The sequence below is a fragment of the Acipenser ruthenus genome, chromosome 18 (assembly GCF_902713425.1).
Source record: "Acipenser ruthenus chromosome 18, fAciRut3.2 maternal haplotype, whole genome shotgun sequence".
NCBI lineage: Eukaryota > Metazoa > Chordata > Actinopteri > Acipenseriformes > Acipenseridae > Acipenser > Acipenser ruthenus.
In genome coordinates, this window is record NC_081206.1 from 12,258,236 (window position 1) to 12,277,638 (window position 19,403).

The 19,403-nt window shown below is 41.3% G+C and overlaps 1 protein-coding gene across 1 annotated transcript in view; it reads left to right on the top strand.

The window, feature by feature from the left end:
- The first annotated feature begins 9,501 nt into the window (after window positions 1-9,501).
- Window positions 9,502-19,403, top strand: part of LOC117405737 (tyrosine-protein phosphatase non-receptor type 1-like) — an 81,336-nt gene continuing 71,434 nt past the window's right edge. Inside the window, exon 1 of the mRNA XM_034009120.3 lies at window positions 9,502-9,776. Within this exon, the coding sequence (XP_033865011.2) occupies window positions 9,714-9,776 (63 nt within the window). The 5' untranslated portion in view covers window positions 9,502-9,713. The remainder of the gene's footprint in view (window positions 9,777-19,403) is intronic.

Here is a 19,403-nt window from a genome sequence, read left to right on the forward strand (position 1 = left end):
AGGAAGAATCGGCAAGTGCGTGCCAGAGTGGAGATGTGCTGGGAATAAGAGAGGCAGGGGTCCAGGGTGACTCCGAGGTTATTAGCTGAGGAGGAGGGAGAGAGTGTGGTAGATTCCAGAGGAACGGAGATAGAGAGATTAGAGGAGGGGGAGGAGGAGGAGGGAAAGAAGAGGAGGTCAGATTTAGAGAGGTTGAGTTTGAGGTGATGCGAGTGCATCCAGGAGGAGATAGCAGACAGACAGGTATACGGGAGGGGATGGTGGAGTCAGAGGTGGGGAAGGAGAGGAAAATCTGAGCATTAGCAGCATAGAAATGGTATGAGAAACCATAGGATGCGATGATGGGGCCCTGGGAGTGGGTGTAGAGAGAGAACAGGAAAGGACCCAAGACTGACCTTTGGAGAACTCCTGTTAGAGAGGGCGAGGTGTGGAGGTTGCTCCACGCCAGGTTACCTGGTAAGTGCGGTTGGAGAGGCAGGAGGAGAACCAGGCCAGAGCAGTGCCAGAGATTCCCAGGTCAGCGAGAGAAGATAGTAGAATAGAGTGATCGACAGTGTCAAAGGCAGAGGTCGAGGAGAATTAGGACAGAGGAGAGAGAGGTGGCTTACTATTATATAATGCGTTTTTGCGTATGAAAATCAAATTCCACTAGCAATACATACTTTGTATATAGTCGCCAACATTTCTGGAGCAAAATAGGTTTTAAGGGTGTGATTCACCAAAAATTCTGGTTGCATATATTTATGGCTTTACAGTAGGTCTCAAATGTGCAGTTTTGAAATAAATACATGTTATAGCAAACGTGTGTTTAAAGCATAATATCTGTTACTACTTTGGGGTCTCAGCTTTTTTTCACAGGAACTCTCATTCTTGCACTTCCTAGGTCATTTCAGCTCAGCAGAGTCTTCAAGATCATGTTACTGGCTGAAAGCCTGTCAGTCAAGCTGAAGGAAGCCATTGAATGGGTGGGTACAATTTCACCCTCCAGGTGACCAAGCAAGTGCAACTCTGTTTGAAAGCATTGATACCAAACAGAGGTTTTCTAGTAGTGTGTGTTTCTGACAGAACTTAACACATGAGACCTGTATAAAGACTGGAAGTACACAGCAGGAATGATTTATGGCTCACTCACACAGACTGCCATGTTTAATTTGCCCAGTTAATCAACTGAAGAACACGCTAGACGAAACATTTGGCTTTTGGGCATATTTTCAAATCTTTTTAATGAACTCTATTTTTTGTTTCTTAGTTTTGTACCATTAACATGGTTTTCTCTTTTAAAAACATATTAGTTATTTTACACTGTGCTTGACTCAACCATTGTTGATGTAATTTGTGTCTTTTCTGACGCCTGCTTCTGTTTATCGTTAGTCTACAGTAATACACTAGGACTAATAAGGCTAAAATCTTCTGTATAAATCTAATTTAAACTGTTTCAATTAAGCAAGCGTATCTATTGACGCAGATGCTGGGGTCCACAGTTAATCAGCTGTGTCTCTTTAAGAGTTCCTATCTGCCAGCCCTACCTCTGCTGTACTTTTCCAGCCTCAAGCAGGGCCTGATCCAGTCTGATCCAGCCTGATTCCTGACGTCAGCACACTGCTGCAGCCCAGCCCTTTGCATTCCATGGCTGCCTGCGCACTCACTCACAGGAAGGCCTGACAGACACCATCCTCAGCCAGCAGGCCTGAACTGGAACAGCAGCCCTTAGGAAAGGTTACACAGTCTCCCCAGGCTGTTCCCATGCTTGTTTTTTTAATATGCTTACCATGATTTCATTATGCTATATTACACTTTGCTACCTATACTTTTACTGTGGGAAACTTTTATAAGGGAGCTCAGGTAAATAAGTTAATCAATGTTAACAGAAAAATACCTAACCCTTAAAATTAGTATGAAGGTTAATTGGAATTGTAGGTTGTGTATTTTGTAAGTAAATGCAGCAGTTTTAAAACACATTGCATTAAATTATAAAAATGTTACTTATATTAGAATTTGGAAAAACATTTTTTTTCTTCAAGAAAATATTATTTACAGCGTAGTTATAAAAGTTTAAAAAGCAGATAGCATTCCAGCCCCTTCCCGTGGAGTCTGATCTCAGCAGAGGTCAAGGTCAGGACTGCAAAGGACCTCTGAGAACTCTCGTGCTGCAGTGTGTGGGGTTGCTCAGTAAGGGGCTCTCTCTCTGAGAACTCTGTGTGTAGTAGTGGTTAGGGCTCTGGACTCATGACCGGAGGGTTGTGGGTTCAATCCCAGGTGGGGGACACTGCTGCTGTACCCTTGAGCAAGGTACTTTACCTAGATTGCTCTAATAAAAACCCAACTGTATAAATGGGTAATTGTATGTAAAAATGCTCTTATTGTATTACTTGTATTGTAACACTTAATGTTTTTGCTTACGATTGTAAGTCGCCCTGGATAAGGGCGTCTGCTAAGAAATAAATAATAATAATAATAATAATAATAATAATAATAATAATAATAATAGGAGGCTGTGTGGTCCAGTGGTTAAAGAAAAGGGCTTGTAACCAGGAGGTCCCTGGTTCAAATCCCACCTCAGCCACTGACTTATTGTGTGACCCTGAGCAAGTCACTTAACCTCCTTGTGCTCCGTCTTTCGGATGAGATGTAGTTGTAAGTGACTCTGCAGCTGATGCATAGTTCACACACCCTAGTCTCTGTAAGTCGCCTTGGATAAAGGCGTCTGCTAAATAAACAAATAATAATAATAATAATAATAACTCTGGTGCTGCAGTGTGTGGAGTTGCTCAGTACGGGGCTCTCTCTCTGAGAGCTCTGGTGCTGCAGTGTGTGGAGATGCTCAGTAGGGGTCTCTCTCTCTCTGAGAGCTCTGGTGCTGCAGTGTGTGGAGTTGCTCAGTAGGGGTCTCTCTCTCTCTCTCTGAGAGCTCTGGTGTTGCAGTGTGTGGAGATGCTCAGTAGGGGTCTCTCTCTCTCTGAGAGCTCTGGTGCTGCAGTGTGTGGAGTTGCTCAGTAGGGGTCTCTCTCTCTCTCTGAGAGCTCTGGTGCTGCAGTGTGTGGAGTTGCTCTCTCTCTCTTCCAGTACACGGATGGTGTTAGGGGTGCTGTCCTGAACTTGCAGCTGTTGATAACATTGTCACACCCCCACTTTAAATAAGGGTTAATCAATGCTTTAAAATCTACCCTCTTTTAAGACCTATCTTACATGAGGTAAGCAAATGAGGGGTTGGTTTTGTGGTCAGATATATTCAAATGAGTGACTTACATTATGTGGAACAACTTCTTGTGTTCTCAGAATAGCAACATGTAAATGTGACACTCAGTCTGATGGTGCACAGACTGACAGACACCTCCAATCGGATTCTCTCATGCTAAATAACGTTAATACCAAGTTGTATCACAATTGGATAAGCGATTTTCCAACAATTCATCAATGAATGATTAAGTGCGGCTAACAGAAATGTAGGCAGGGGGTTGTGATGATGTCATTGATGATGTCATTCAAATTCACCCTCAGGTGACTGAGGAAGTGCACCACTATCTAAAAGCACGTCAGATTTCTGTAACCAAGCGTAGAAACAGAAGGCATGATCAGATTTGAACAATGTAAACCAATTAAATCGATTAGAACAATGTAAACCAATTCAATCGATTTGAACAATGTAAACCAATTCAATCGATTTGAACAATGTAAACCAATTCAATCGATTAGAACATTCTAAACCAATTCAATCGATTTCAACAATGTAAACCAATTCAATCAATTTGAACAATGTAAACCAATTGAATCGATTTGAACAATGCAAACCAATTGAATCTTCTTTGAATGATGTTTAAGATGCTTCAGGGGGGTTAACCCCCTGTGATTGATGGATGGAGGGTGCTAGTTGTCTTCCTTTGGCATGGTGTGAATAGGTGATGCATACAGAACTCGCCCCGGGTGCAGCAGGCCTGGGCCTGTCTGTCTGCTTGACTGCCAGCTCACACTCCCAGCACTGCGGAAGTCCCTCCCTGTATCCCTCCCTGTTTCCTATAAATTCACTCCATTTTATTATTAATTATTCAAAGGGCCCAATATGATATAGACAGTACCAGCATATGATCTATTGTAGTTAAAAGAAATCTGTTTGCAAGCCTTGCTTTCAGTCAGCGTTGCACTTGCTTGGTCACCTGGAGGGTGAAATTTCTTTCCAGGCTCTAACCAGCCAGCTGCTTCCCCTACTTCCCCTACTGACTGCAAGCTTTGAGCCAGTAGCAGGACGCACAAGACTGCTGAGGTGCAATGACCTTGAAGTGTAACAAAAATCCTGAGATAAAAGGCAGAGAAGCTGCGTGCTATGTGTTTCTTTCAAAACTGCACACTTGAGATCTATCTGGCTGCTGCAAACCAGGGCAGATCAATGGGGTTCTTTATTTAGCTGCAAACCATTTAAGTGGATTAACTCTCAGGCCCCATTCATTTAATCTTCAAACACATGGAATATAATAAACTGAAATGAAGGGGTTACCAGCCTGTTGGAGCACTTTTTAAGGGGTCCTTGGTTTAAACTAAGGGGTCTTTTTATTTTTAAGGGCAAATGAAAGAATACATTCAATTGTTAGGAAAGTTAGTCTCATGGAGTTCCTAACTCTGTTTACAGTATAGAGATGACTGGCATCAGATTTGCACAACATACAGTATATATGATTGTTAGCACTGGGAGTCTCCGGGAATCACTGGGAGTCTAGAAACCTCACTGCACTGGAACCAACACGAGAGTCTATAGAAACCTCACTGCACAACCAACACGAGAGTCTATAGAAACCTCACTGCACAACCAACACGAGTGTCTATAGAAACCTCACTGCACAACCAACACGAGAGTCTATAGAAACCTCACTGCACAACCAACACGAGAGTCTATAGAAACCTCACTGCACAACCAACACGAGAGTCTATAGAAACCTCACTGCACAACCAACACGAGAGTCTATAGAAACCTCACTGCACAACCAACACGAGAGTCTATAGAAACATAAGAACATAAGAAAGTTTACAAACAAGAGGAGGCCATTCAGCCCATCTTGCTCGTTTGGTTGTTAGTAGCTCATTGATCCCAGAATCTCATCAAGCAGCTTCTTGAAGGATCCCAGGGTGTCAGCTTCAACAACATTACTGGGGAGTTGGTTCCAGACCCTCACAATTCTCTGTGTAAAAAAATGCCTATTTTCTTTTCTGAATGCCCCTTTATCTAATCTCCATTTGTGACCCCTGGTCCTTGTTTCTTTTTTCAGGTCAAAAAAGTCCCCTGGGTAGACATTATCTATACCTTTTAAGATTTTGAATGTTTGAATCAGATTGCCACATAGTCTTCTTTGTTCAAGACTGAATAGATTCAATTATTTTAGCCTGTCTGCATACGACATGCCTTTTAAACCTGGGATAATTCTGGTTGCTCTTCTTTGCACTCTTTCTAGAGCAGCAATATCCTTTTTGTAACGAGGTGACCAGAACTGAACACAATATTCTAGGTGAGGTCTTACTAATCCTGACTGCACAACCAATACGAGAGTCTATAGAAACCTCACTGACCAACCAACACGAGGTCTCAGGTAACATCCAAACTGCTTCAGGGCAAATTAAAAAAATAAAAAATGCATAGGACTTAATGGTGTGACCGGCTCCAAGAATTAAAGTTGTGGCCTGGAGCGCCATCTAGTGAAATCTTTAGGAATTGGTTGAAAATGAATCTAGCCTCGAGGTAATGCACTACTTCCCACGTCTTTCTTCAATAGAAACATTTATTTATTTATTCAAACTTCAGTAGGATAGGAGAAAAGTCCTCAAGTACTTAATTTTGCAATGCCATCTGTCAAAAGACAGCAAAACTACAAAAAACTTTTTTTTTCTTGGTATGATATATTTTTTACAAATTCCCATTTATAAGCAGTGCACAGACCATTATACTTGGTGTTCTATCTGGCCAATGAACTGAAGCTGAATCCTGTATTCATTGTAGAACCTGATATCTGGTCCTGCAGTTCAGGTAGCTTCAAGAAACCTCTCTTTGCAGGCTTTACTTTTTGATAGTCCTGGCCTTTCAGGGTGACCTGGAGGGTGAGATTGTCCCCGTCCCTGTCAGTAACCAATCAGCTGCATCCCCTAATGACTGACATGCTCTGCAGGCAGTAAGATACTTGACCACGAAGGTGAAAGGACCTAGAAAGTGCAAGTGTAACAGATTTGCGGGCAGGCAAGCAAGCAAACTGAGAGTGTAGAAAACAGATGTCAGGTTTGAAATGAATATGCATTTTTGTGATATCATGTTTTTTTCAGAACTGCACATTGGAGATGAATTGTGTGAGAGGTGAGATCAAGCTGTGAAAGATACACTGCATCCCTGTGTGTCTCAGAGCAGCTGTGAAAGATACACTGCACCCCTGTGTGTCTCAGAGGAGCTGTGAAAGATACACTGCATCCCTGTGTGTCTCAGAGGAGCTGTGAAAGATACACTGCATCCCTGTGTGTCTCAGAGGAGCTGTGAAAGATACACTGCATCCCTGTGTGTCTCAGAGGAGCTGTGAAAGATACACTGCATCCCTGTGTGTCTCAGAGGAGCTGTGAAAGATACACTGCATCCCTGTGTGTCTCAGAGGAGCTGTGAAAGATACACTGCATCCCTGTGTGTCTCAGAGGAGCTGTGAAAGATACACTGCACCCCTGTGTGTCTCAGAGGAGCTGTGAAAGATACACTGCATCCCTGTGTGTCTCAGAGCAGCTGTGAAAGATACACTGCATCCCTGTGTCTCAGAGGAGCTGTGAAAGATACACTGCACCCCTGTGTGTCTCAGAGGAGCTGTGTAGAGAAAGATACACTGCATCCCTGTGTGTCTCAGAGCAGCTGTGTAGAGAAAGATACACTGCATCCCTGTGTGTCTCAGAGGAGCTGTGTAGAGAAAGATACACTGCATCCCTGTGTGTCTCAGAGGAGCTGTGAAAGATACACTGCATCCCTGTGTGTCTCAGAGGAGCTGTGAAAGATACACTGCACCCCTGTGTGTCTCAGAGGAGCTGTGAAAGATACACTGCATCCCTGTGTGTCTCAGAGCAGCTGTGAAAGATACACTGCATCCCTGTGTCTCAGAGGAGCTGTGAAAGATACACTGCACCCCTGTGTGTCTCAGAGGAGCTGTGTAGAGAAAGATACACTGCATCCCTGTGTGTCTCAGAGCAGCTGTGTAGAGAAAGATACACTGCATCCCTGTGTGTCTCAGAGGAGCTGTGTAGAGAAAGATACACTGCACCCCTGTGTGTCTCAGAGGAGCTGTGTAGAGAAAGATACACTGCATCCCTGTGTGTCTCAGAGCAGCTGTGTAGAGAAAGATACACTGCATTCCTGTGTGTCTCAGAGGAGCTGTGTAGAGAAAGATACACTGCATCCCTGTGTGTCTCAGAGGAGCTGTGTAGAGAAAGATACACTGCATCCCTGTGTGTCTCAGAGGAGCTGTGAAAGATACACTGCATCCTTGTGTGTCTCAGAGCAGCTGTGTAGAGAAATATACACTGCATCCTTGTGTGTCTCAGAGCAGCTGTGAAAGATACACTGCATCCTTGTGTGTCTCAGAGCAGCTGTGAAAGATACACTGCACCCATGTGTGTCTCAGAGCAGCTGTGAAAGATACACTGCATCCCTGTGTGTCTCAGAGGAGCTGTGAAAGATACACTGCACCCCTGTGTGTCTCAGAGCAGCTGTGAAAGATACACTGCATCCCTGTGTGTCTCAGAGGAGCTGTGAAAGATACACTGCACCCCTGTGTGTCTCAGAGGAGCTGTGTAGAGAAAGATACACTGCATCCCTGGGCTTCTTTATTTTACTTTTCACTAAGGTGAAGCCCATGTTCCTGTATTAAGTTGACCCTGAATTCAATGAGCATTAGAGACCACAGGCAGTAAATGTTCATTATAGGATGTGATTTGTGGTCCCTATTCCCTGGATTGGAGGCAGTCATTAGGGTTTGGTTGGTTCCACACAGACCACATTGGCCTGTAATTTAAACCCACTCGCTTCTACCTGGGTGGATTTTGAATCCAAACTGAATAGAACAGAAGGAAATGTAAATGAATGGTTTCATGAAAACGCTCACTTTATAAGTCTGTGTTGCTCTCTCCTGAGTTCAGGGGCGCTCTTACGTCTTGTCGTCACTCAAAGTGTCTTTATAGAAGAGCCAGCACCATGTAGTGATCTTTGTAGTTGTCTTTAGTTTTGCTGGCAATACACTGCTGTGCACTAGACAGATCTTTATATTAGTATGAGCAGCTCCTGAAGTCTTTGTTACAGCAGTACAGTATCCCAGCCTGCCTCGCCTCTTCTACACCTGACGCTATTGCAGCTGCTTCCTGTTCTGCAGGTCAGTGGTACTCAAGCTGGGGTCCGTAAGCCTTGACCAGAGGCTGCCCAGGGCATTCTGTGAAACAAACTGAGTAACGTTGAGTGACACGCTGTCATAACAGATTGAGACTCGTCAATGAGATGAGGTTAAACGCTCTAAACCATGCACGCAGACAAGCCCAGACCTTTACAAAGTGGTTCAGACACCTGCAGCGTGCAGTCTAATGCAATCTGTAACTGCGCATCACACACAAGTCAAAGATCACCTGTATGTATATTTGTATGAAGTTCCACCAACCCGCTATTCTAACGGGCTGAGGGAGTCCCTATTGAAATGGATTTGAATTGGAGAGATGGAGTTCCACCAGCCCGCTATTCTAACTGGGGCTGAGGGAGTCTCTATTGAAATGGATTTGGTCTAGATCTGTTGCTGATGGAAATGCACAAGTCTGATTTTAAATCACCCTCAAGTCAGTTCCTGTGGCAGGTGGAAACGCATACAGTCACAGCACCAGACCACTTGAAGTGACCTACAGACAGCACAGTGAGCAGTCGCCACACACCGGGGGTTCTGCACGGATTCATATGTCATCAATACAGCCGTGATTAACAGAGTTCACTTAGTGTCAGGGAAAACACCGAGCCTTGTTTGGTTTGGGTGGGATGCAAAGCGTCCACGTCTTAGCGCGGAGGAGGATAATGTATTTTCTGTCTCATGTCTGGAGACACTTCAGAAAACAACCGCTCATTTCCATGTGCAGTCTGATCAACATTTATCACCGTGACGTCAGGATAACCGGAGCGCGGCAGGATAGGTCGAGGACACTTCAATTCAGTGCAGCGGGATTCAAGTCGAGGATACTTAAATTCAGGACACAATTCCTTTGAAGTTTTGAGAAGACGGCTTGGAAACGGTCGCGTTCTATAAACAGTCATGTCATGTTTATTTGCATAAAAAGTATAACAATAGCGCCCTTCCTACTTATCTGACAGACCGTCTGATTAAAGAACTACAGACCCGAGCAGCCAATGCGTTGTCTTTGCGTGGTGATTGGTCCAACTGCTACGCCTCCATTCTGTGAACACTGATTGGTCCCTATCTTGACCCCGCCTCCCAGATTGTATTGTGATTGGTTATAGGGCAGGGGAATGGGCGGGTATGATGGCCGTACAGGGACCGCGTTGGTGCGTGAGGAGCTAGCGGCGTGTTTCCGGTTAGAACAGGCCAGGAAACAACAGTAAAGATCACATTAAACCTTCATGCCGATAAAAATCCTTCGAATTAAAGCAAAGCAGCTAAATACAATCCGATTGACTGTGTTCAGTTGAACGGGAGGGAGTCGGGAGCGAGGCAGCAGCGAGCATGGCGATGGAGACAGAGTTTCGGGAGATCGATGAGTCCGGGAATTGGAGCGCCATTTACCAGGTAGGACTGCATAGTACAGCGGAGACTGAGATGAAGTGGGGACGGACTGTGGGATGGGAAGAGGATTGACAGGACCCGGAGAGACTGGGGACATTGAGCAGACCCGGGAGTGGGAGGGTGAAGTCGGGGTGGTTTGGGGAGATGAACGAAGGCTAGCGGCAGGTTTTTTCCTGGTTAAGAGAATTCGAAACTCAGACAGCCGTCGGGTTTGAGAACGCCTGCTTTCTATCCGGAATTCCGAACACTTCTAATCGCGGTCATTTCATCGTTTATAAGACTGTTTAAAAATAAACTATGTTCATGTCTTGCCGTGTGTGGGTTGTGTGCTGTTTTACTCCATTCACCCCAGTGTACTTTCGTTTTTATAGTGTTTTTTTTTTGTTTGTTTTTTTACTGTGGTGGAGTTTTTACTGCTTCACACTATGCTTACTGTGCTGTCACTACAGTTACAGATTGTTTACAATTAAAGTGATTTATGCCTAGGTTTATACAGAACGGGGTAGCGTTTCATTAAATGCTAATTCGTTACGTAGATGCGAAACCACTTGCTTCCCTAAACGAATTCCACAGTTCTGTATTTTGGAAGTTTGAGTTGCAGACTCCCTTGGGTGCTCGTGGACATCGCTGTACACTGATTGGTGGCCGAGGTGACCCACTCTGTTCGGCCATATGTACATATTGTTGATTCCAACATTGCAAGTTTATTCAAACTGTGTTGTCTCAGTTGTGTTATTTGATAGTGCAGGGCCGTTGCTGTACATTCGACAGTTATAGAGACCGCTGGTTTTTATTTTTCTTGAGTGGAAATAGCACATTTCTACTATGTTTTCACTGTACTCGTATCAGAGACTGTGTTGCCCCTCCTAACTTCCTTCAAAGAGCTGTTAACCACGAAACCACAGCTGTGTGACTGACTGTACAGCAGCCAGGGTGTGGGGCTGTTACTGGGGTATGATGAAAAGTCACTGTGAGATCAGACAGTTACTTTATATTCACCTGCACTCAGTCTGATGAGCACATATTCAGTGTGACAAGACTGGTTTGGAAGGAGATCACACCGCGTTAGAAACTCTCTCCAGTCCTGGGTTTCAGAGTTAGAAACTCTCCAGTCCTGGGTTTCAGAGTTAGAAACTCTCCAGTCCTGGGTTTCAGAGTTAGAAACTCTCCAGTCCTGGGTTTCAGAGTTAGAAACTCTCCAGTCCTGGGTTTCAGAGTTGGAAGGAGATCACTCCAGCCCTGAGTTTCAGAAGTTCCCTCAATGAAGTGTATTATTTAAAATGATCAGGAGGTAGGAGTTTTGAAACCCTTTAATGGAGAGTGTCAGATCTATTAGTCAGATATCTTATTGGTCCCATGTGGAAAGATGCTGTTGTAATGGTTAATTATGTTAATACCAAACCTGGTACTAACATCATTTAGCATGTTCAGACCATGTCAGATTGTGGGGACATAGGGATGTCATGGTATACCGGTTTTACGGTAAACCGCGGTATAAACTGCCACGGTTTTGAAACCGCAACCATTTTTCTATACCACGATTACCAAATTCACACGGTTTAAGGTGATATGGGCGCATTTTTTTATATACCGTTTGTCCATCGGTGAGCCACTGTGTTCATTAGATCTAACTAATGAACACAGACATCTCAAGTTCTGCAAACTGCCATGCATGAGATTATCTGAGTAGGCTATTAAATAAGTGATGTCATATTTAATATAAACCGCCCTACTAAACAACGATCGCTAGCAAACGTGATCGTCAGTAAATGAAACAGAAGTACTCAAATATCAGCAACAACAAGGCACTGTAACTTTTCATCACTGCCTTCCTATGAATTTACCAAACAAGTAACAGCAGCTATTATCTATCATATCGGTCAAGAGAAACACAGTCAGCACACATCAATGCAGAGGATCAAAAAGTCTATATACTACTACATAACCAAGTCTAAGATGCTACAGGCTATTTTATTATTTTTATTTTAAACGGTATTGTAAAGATGTTGTCGTCTCCTAGAGTTGATAGTGTTGTTGGGATTTTGGTTTTATGTATTCAAAAATTAATACAATTTTATTACCATTTAAAAAAAAAAAAAAAAAAAAAAGTCCCCTAGATGCCGCTTAACTTTGCAACGCTGTCAAACCCACCTTAACTTGTCTTCTTACCTTTGTGTTCATTGCTGTTAACATGCAGTCCAAAAAAAAAAAAAAAAAAAACAATTTGCAGGCGCCGTCTTCTCATCATTAAGCACTCTGCTGAGAGATCAGTGGGCGGGCACTGCATGTCTTAAAACACACTTGATTGGCTATTGCTAGGTAACACTTTGCTTCTCTTAACTAATAGGCTGCCGTCCAAACTGATAAAGGTGAAGAGGGTATTCAGTTGCAGTGGTCACATCCTTACCCCCTGTCGTTCCAGACGGAGTCCAGAACATGTTAATATTTTGGTGCTTCTCCACAGTAATTTGAAATAAAAATGTAGCATTATTTTGCTGAGCCTGTGTGAGCTGGAGTGAACACTACTTCCAGTTAGGCAGTGCCTGATAGAACTGCAGTACCAGTGTGTTGGATTTGTTTTAAAACTTTAAATTCGTGAATTTTCTTGTTAAAAATGTACTTGGCTTGAGTGTATTTCTTTTAAATAGCCATTTAGAAATGGATTACAAAAAAATGACATTATACCGTGGTACGACGATAACCGTGGTATATTTTTTGATGGTTACCATACCGTCAAAATTTGATACCGTGACGTCCCTATGGGGACATATCCATCCCTCTTGAGAACTCAAGAAGGTATTCCACATACTGCAAGTCTTTTATTAGACTTTACCATCCTAACACCTCATTTGCTTACCTAATGACATCTAGGTCTTAAAAATCACTTCTTCAGTTTCCATGGAGCGGCTCCTTGCCATTTCTTTACTGCCGTGTAAACACTGTTGGTAGCGCTCATTGTCCTCAGCTCTTTAGTCACAGTAATGGTTCTGATCTTGTGGAGTATGATGTCACACTAATGGTTCTGATCTTGTGGAGTATGATGTCACAGTGATGGTTCTGATCTTGTGGAGTATGATGTCACACTAATGGTTCTGATCTTGTGGAGTATGATGTCACACTAATGGTTCTGATCTTGTGGAGTATGATGTCACAGTGATGGTTCTGATCTTGTGGAGTATGATGTCACACTAATGGTTCTGATCTTGTGGAGTATGATGTCACACTGATGGTTCTGATCTTGTGGAGTATGATGTCACAGTGATGGTTCTGATCTTGTGGAGTGTGATGTCACACTGATGGTTCTGATCTTGTGGAGTGTGATGTCACACTGATGGTTTTGACCTTGTGGTGTGTGATGTCACATTGCTGGTTTTGATCTTGTGCTGTGTGATGTATGACACCTGTGTTCTAGTTGATGTTTTGAGTAACATCTTTAATTGAATAAAACCCCTAGTTTAACCCTTTCAACGTTGTTTATTGTTGAACTCAGCACTGCTAGGAACGGTAACTCCACTCCAAGCTGAGGACGACTCTAGCAGTATATTCAGGTACATGGAAATGTACTTTTGCAAAAGGAGTGTAGTGGTTCATTGTGCATGATATATCTTATTGTAATAGAGGTTTGTGCAATAGGAACAACTAAATTACATCTTGGTAAAATTCTTTGACAGTTGGCCACCCCCTATTAAGACTGGATTCTGTTGGTCTGTTGAATTGCATTATAGCAAGTTTTCACTGGACTGTAAAGATTCTACTAAGATAATCTGCAAATTCTAGGGAATTTTAAACATTTAAACTCTGAAGTGGTTAAAACCCAACTGTATAAATGGGTAATTGTATGTAAAAAATAATGTGATATCGTGTAACAATTGTAAGTCGCCCTGGATAAGAGTATCAGCTAATAAATAAATAAACATAATAATAATAAACGTTGAATATTATGCTAGATGTATAATCGGTCATGTGACAAATTTCACCAAACACATATTTTTTAATGTATTAATTTGAGTTATTTATCATCCTGTCCAGTCAGTCCGTTGCTTATTCTCCTGCTGTGGTGCCTCCGTCAGGGCGGATATTATGTAAAGGAAGGGGGTTGGCAGTTGCCTTCAAGTGGCTTTTCTAATTGGTGCAACAGAAAGATTGACACAGGGGCGGGTTTTGTTCTCGGTCGATCTGGCGTTTCATTGGTGCACTCTTTTACTGCTGTAGTAGGCGTGGTATGGTATCAACTCTACGGTATAATAAAGTTAAAGACAAGCTTTTTCTCTTTTGTTATATATGTTTAATAAAATGGCATCTGTAAACAAATGAACAATGTGTTTGGAAGTTTTCTGAGGAACCGGACGAGAAACCTGTGGTATGTAAATAATTACGCCAAACAAAAATTGCAGTAACACAAAAACACATTCAATGCTTCACCATTTGAAATGAAAACATTCTGAAATAAAAAAAAAAAGCAAACATTCATGATAAACAGAATACTTCGTTTATTTAGCCCTTCCACCCCTGTGAATATGTACAACACGTTTTAAAAACTATATATATATATATATATATATATATATATATATCGTTTTTAAATATATACACATATACACACTACCGGTCAAAAGTTTTAGAACACCTCGATTTTTCCAGTTTTTATTGAAATTTACGCAGTTTATTGTCTCAATGTACTCTGAAATTAAAGCATAGAACAAATAAACAATTGGAGATAAAAAAGAAATCATGGAATCGTTTTGTTTAACAAAATTTAATCTAAATTTTTGACTCATCAAAGTAGCCACCTTTTGCAGATATAACAGCCGAACACACTCGTGGCATTCTTTCTACAATGGAAATCAAATATTGTTCGGAAAGTTCTTCCCAACACTGTTGCAGAAGTTCCCACAAATGTGTTGCACTTGTAGGTTGCGTTGCTTTCACCCTTCTGTCCAGTTCATCCCAAACCAGCTCAATGGGGTTTAAGTCTGGAGACTGTGCTGGCCATTCCATGATTTGAAGCCTACCGTCTTGTTCTTTTCTTCTAAGGTAGTTCTGACATAGCCTGGAGGTATGTTTTGGGTCATTATCTTGCTGTAGGATGAACCCCTGACCAACTAGGCGTATACCAGAGAGTATTGCATGGCGCTGCAAAATGCTGTGGTAGCAGTTTTGGTTCAGGGTGCCACTCACTCTGTGCAAGTCGTTGACTCTGGATCCAGCAAAAGACAGACCATCACGCTTCCTCCTCCATGTTTGACAGTTGGTGTCACACACCGAGGAACCATCCTTTCGCGTACTTGACGGCGTACAAAAACCCTGCATGATGAACCGAAGATTTCAAATTTGGATTCATCGGTCCATAAGACCACCTAACAGTCTTCAGTAGTTCACTGGCGGTGCTTCATGGCCCAGGCAAGCCTCTTTTTCTTATTTCGCCATCTTAGCAATGGCTTTCTTACTGCCACTCGACCTGTCAAACCTGCAGCTCGAAGTCTTCTCTTCACAGTTGAAACTGAGACTTGCTTACTTCGACCAGTGTTAAGCTGTGCTTGAAGCTGTTGTCCTGTGAGCCGCCTACCACGCAAGCAGTTGTCTCTCAGAAACTTGTCTTCTGATTCTGTTGTGGCTTTGGGTCTGCCAGACCTCTTCCTGTCAGTTTTCTCCAGTTTCCAAGTGCCTTTTGATGGTGTAGGAAACTGTACTCACTGACACCTTGGCTTTCTTTGCAATTTCTCTAAAGGAAAGACCTACACTTTTAAGGGTTATAATGGTCTGTCTGTCTTCCTTTTGTTAATTGCCTTTTTCTCGCCATTATGAGAGCAATATACTACTTCCTGCAGTACAATACTGTCCAAATAATGCTTAAGAGGGTGTAGTAACACAGTCTGTTCCAACACTGCTTTTATACAGACAGAGGGTTTGTAAGTAATCAACAAAAGTTGGGACACCTGTAGGAATTGTTAGCATCAACTTTCAAGGCTTAATTTACTTCCATTGCTGCAGAACAGCTGTAAGTTGTTAACCCATTACTTGTTCCCTGAAAAAGGCCTTTTTGTATAACTCTGAATGTACATTATTTTTCAGTTTTTGGAAACCTAAACTTTTTTTTAAAACCTCTGTCAGTTTACCGCTTACCTTTGTACCATTTCATGTTATTCACTGGACTTGAACTGCTTAAATTTCAATAAAAACTGGAAAAATGGGGGTGTTCTAAAACTTTTGACCGGTAGTGTATATATATATATATATATATATATATATATATATATATATATATATATATATATATATATATATATATATATAAATAAAATATGTGGATTTCTTGATCCCTAAACAGTAGCGTTAATATTTGTATTGGAATTTGTATTTGATATCTATCTATCGATCTATCGAGAGGGAGTCTATTGACTTTTTTAGTATTAGATGCACAGGCACTATAAGATTGTTTTATATTTAAAAAAACAAATTGTTTTAAATGTGTATGGGTGAATCTACCGGTTAATCAACTAATGCACATAAATGAACTGATCAAACATCTGAATCGAGTGACAGCCCTAATTTCAATATATACTTAGGTGATTTATTTATTTATTTATTTATTTATTTATTTATTTATAAAACTTTGTAGTTTAAGTCTTTACCATGTTCAAACGTTATTTGCTTATTTAGGGTTTCTTTGCTTGGAAAATACTAACCAAGGCTGTTAAAATACATCATAATTAGGCTTGCTACTATTCGATTTTTATATTTTTGCCAAATCAACGATTAATGTCAGCGTTTATTTTAGAAAGAATTTACCGTTTTTTTTCCGATCTTTTATTTTTCAATTCAGGCAGAGAATGGGTGAAATTGACCTTTATACTTTTTAAAGAAAAAAAAAGCATGCCATTGAAAAACATCTCATTTAGTGAAACCCTTTATCATATTAAACATGCAACAAAACCATGGTTACCAGCCTTCTAATTGAAGTAACGTTTGTCACAGCGGAGCTATACCTTGTAAAGAAAGATCCTACACAAATTTAAAGATGTTCTCAAGTATACTGTAGAAAACGCAGCATACATAGACTTTTATAGCACAAATTATAATTATTTAATTATAATTATAAAATATAACTGAAAATATGCACAGAACAAAACATTAGATAGTTGTACAGAACTAACTTGCACTTATTATTCAGAGTCTGATGTCCGCCCCTCTCCTGCTTCAGCACAGCTGGACTCAGAGTCACTGGAAGGTAAGGCAGTTGTTTTCTCCATCCTGCCGTGGAGACTTCAGCCGTCGCTCAGGGTATTGTGCACAATATTTATTAAGTGTTTTTCTCTTGCACCCCATTTTCAACTTAAACTAGTAACTGTCACCGTATACCTATAGCAAAAGCTTACCTACACCTTAACTCGCTAATTTCAAAGTAGGTGCTTTGAAAGACAGGCGCTGTAGCTGGCAAATGAAAGTGCACAGTCAGTGCATGTCTTGATGATTGACAATCATGTAAACTGTCGATGATCTGTTCCCCCTCAACACAGGAATACTAAATCGGTGGTACATGTTATGCATGAATTCCACAGAAGACCTCCCTGGCAATCTGTACAGAAGCATTCCTAGGGCTACTGACATTCTAAATATCATTTTAGATCCTCAAAATCACTCCAAAATGAGACGCGTTTCAAGTATCACTACCCCCCACCCACACACCCACAAAAGGGGGTGTATCTCAGCAAATCTTCATCGATGAGTTTAAGTGTTTGGCCTGGTTTCATACCTGACCTCTATCTTCCACTGCACACAATGTCAGCAACATGAAAGTGCTGAGGAGGGGGTTTTCCTGGATGTTGGTTGATTTGACTCACAGTGACCCTGTAGTGAGATTGTGTGAAGCGGGGCACAGTCTAATGCTGGGAGCTCTTCAGTTGTAATGTTCAGCCCTTTCAGGGACTGGTTCCTTTTAGTGTCTCTTCTTCTTGTGTTTCTGTGTTGCTGTTGAAACTCGTGTTGGTGTGGGAATGCTGCGGGTTGAATGAGGAGGCTCTTCAAGGGTTCACTTATTATATGATAAATGTTTCAGCAATGACTGGGACTCTTGCAAGACTGGACACATGTGAGAGTCTAGTTCCTGTACAGAACATACCTGTGAGCCTCCTAATGCTTTCACAAGTACACAGAGCTAGCACAGCAGTTCCACTCAGTCTGCTCTGTACTCTGTACAGCTCGCATCTTCATATCTGCAAAACAACCTCAAGTGCAAGGCTTGACGTTAACATCGTATTGGACAGTGGAGTACACACACCTACAATACTTAACAACACGGATACAATTTCAAGGTATGAAGTTTATTTTATAGACCGAAAGTAAAATTAAATAGCTGTTAAACATTACAATTTTATAAGATAACAGGCAGTGACCTAACAGGATATTATGTTTATCAGTGTCTATAAAATGTTAATTTAATCTGTCATGGAGAATGTCTGCTCCAGTTTTGTTATAATGTTAACCCTGGTTTCACCCATGCTAAAAATGAACACACAATAGGTTGATAATTCTTACTTTATCAATTCTGACTATGAAAAAACAAACAAACAAAAAAAAAACAGGTAGCTATAACGTTACCATGATCCAAGTAACGTCTTCCTTGTTTCATCAGTACGAATCGGAGAAATACAATCTTGAGGTGCATTCATTTATCTGTTTTAATTTTATAATAGGTTATCACTGCCTTGCGTATGTCTCCTGTTTTAACTAGTGAAACATGTGCTTTAACACAAAATGTTAGCTATAAACATGCAAACTAACTAATGCCACTGTTTAATAAAACAAACCCAGCATGTGGTTTTTTTTTCTTTGTTGATTTCCCTTATTCTGTTATTACTACTTAGTTAATTTCTTCCAAATTGTACAGCATTTATGAACACAAGAACATCTTGCTCGTTTGGTTGTTAGTAGCTTATTGATCCCAGAATCTCATCAAGCAGCTTCTTGAAGGACCCCAGGGTGTCAGCTTCAACAACATTACTGGGGAGTTGGTATCATGTCTTTTAAACCCGGGATAATTCTGGTTGCTCTTTTTTGCACTCTTTCTAGAGCAGCAATATCCTTTTTGTAACGAGGTGACCGGAACTGAACACAATATTCTAGGTGAGGTCTTACTAATGCATTGTAAAGTTTTAACATTACTTCCCTTGATTTAAATTCAACACTTCTCACAATATATCCGAGCATCTTGTTGGCCTTTTTTATAGCTTCCCCACATTTTCTAGATGAAGACATTTCTGAGTCAACATAAACTCCTAGGTCTTTTTCCTAGTTCCCTTCTTCAATTTCAGTATATCCTATATGATATTTAGAATGCATTTTATTGCCTGCATGCAATACTTTACACTTTTCTCTATTAAATTTCATTTGCCATGTGTCTGCCCAGTTCTGAATGCTGTCTAGATCATTTTGAATGACCTTTGCTGCTGCAACAGTGTTTGCCACTCCTCCTATTTTTGTGTTGTCTGTAAATTTAACAAGTTTGCTTACTATACCAGAATCTAAATCATTAATGTAGATTAGGAATAGCAGAGGACCTAATACTGATCCCTGTGGTACACCACTGGTTACCTCGCTCCATTTTGAGGTTTCTCCTCTAATCAGTCACTA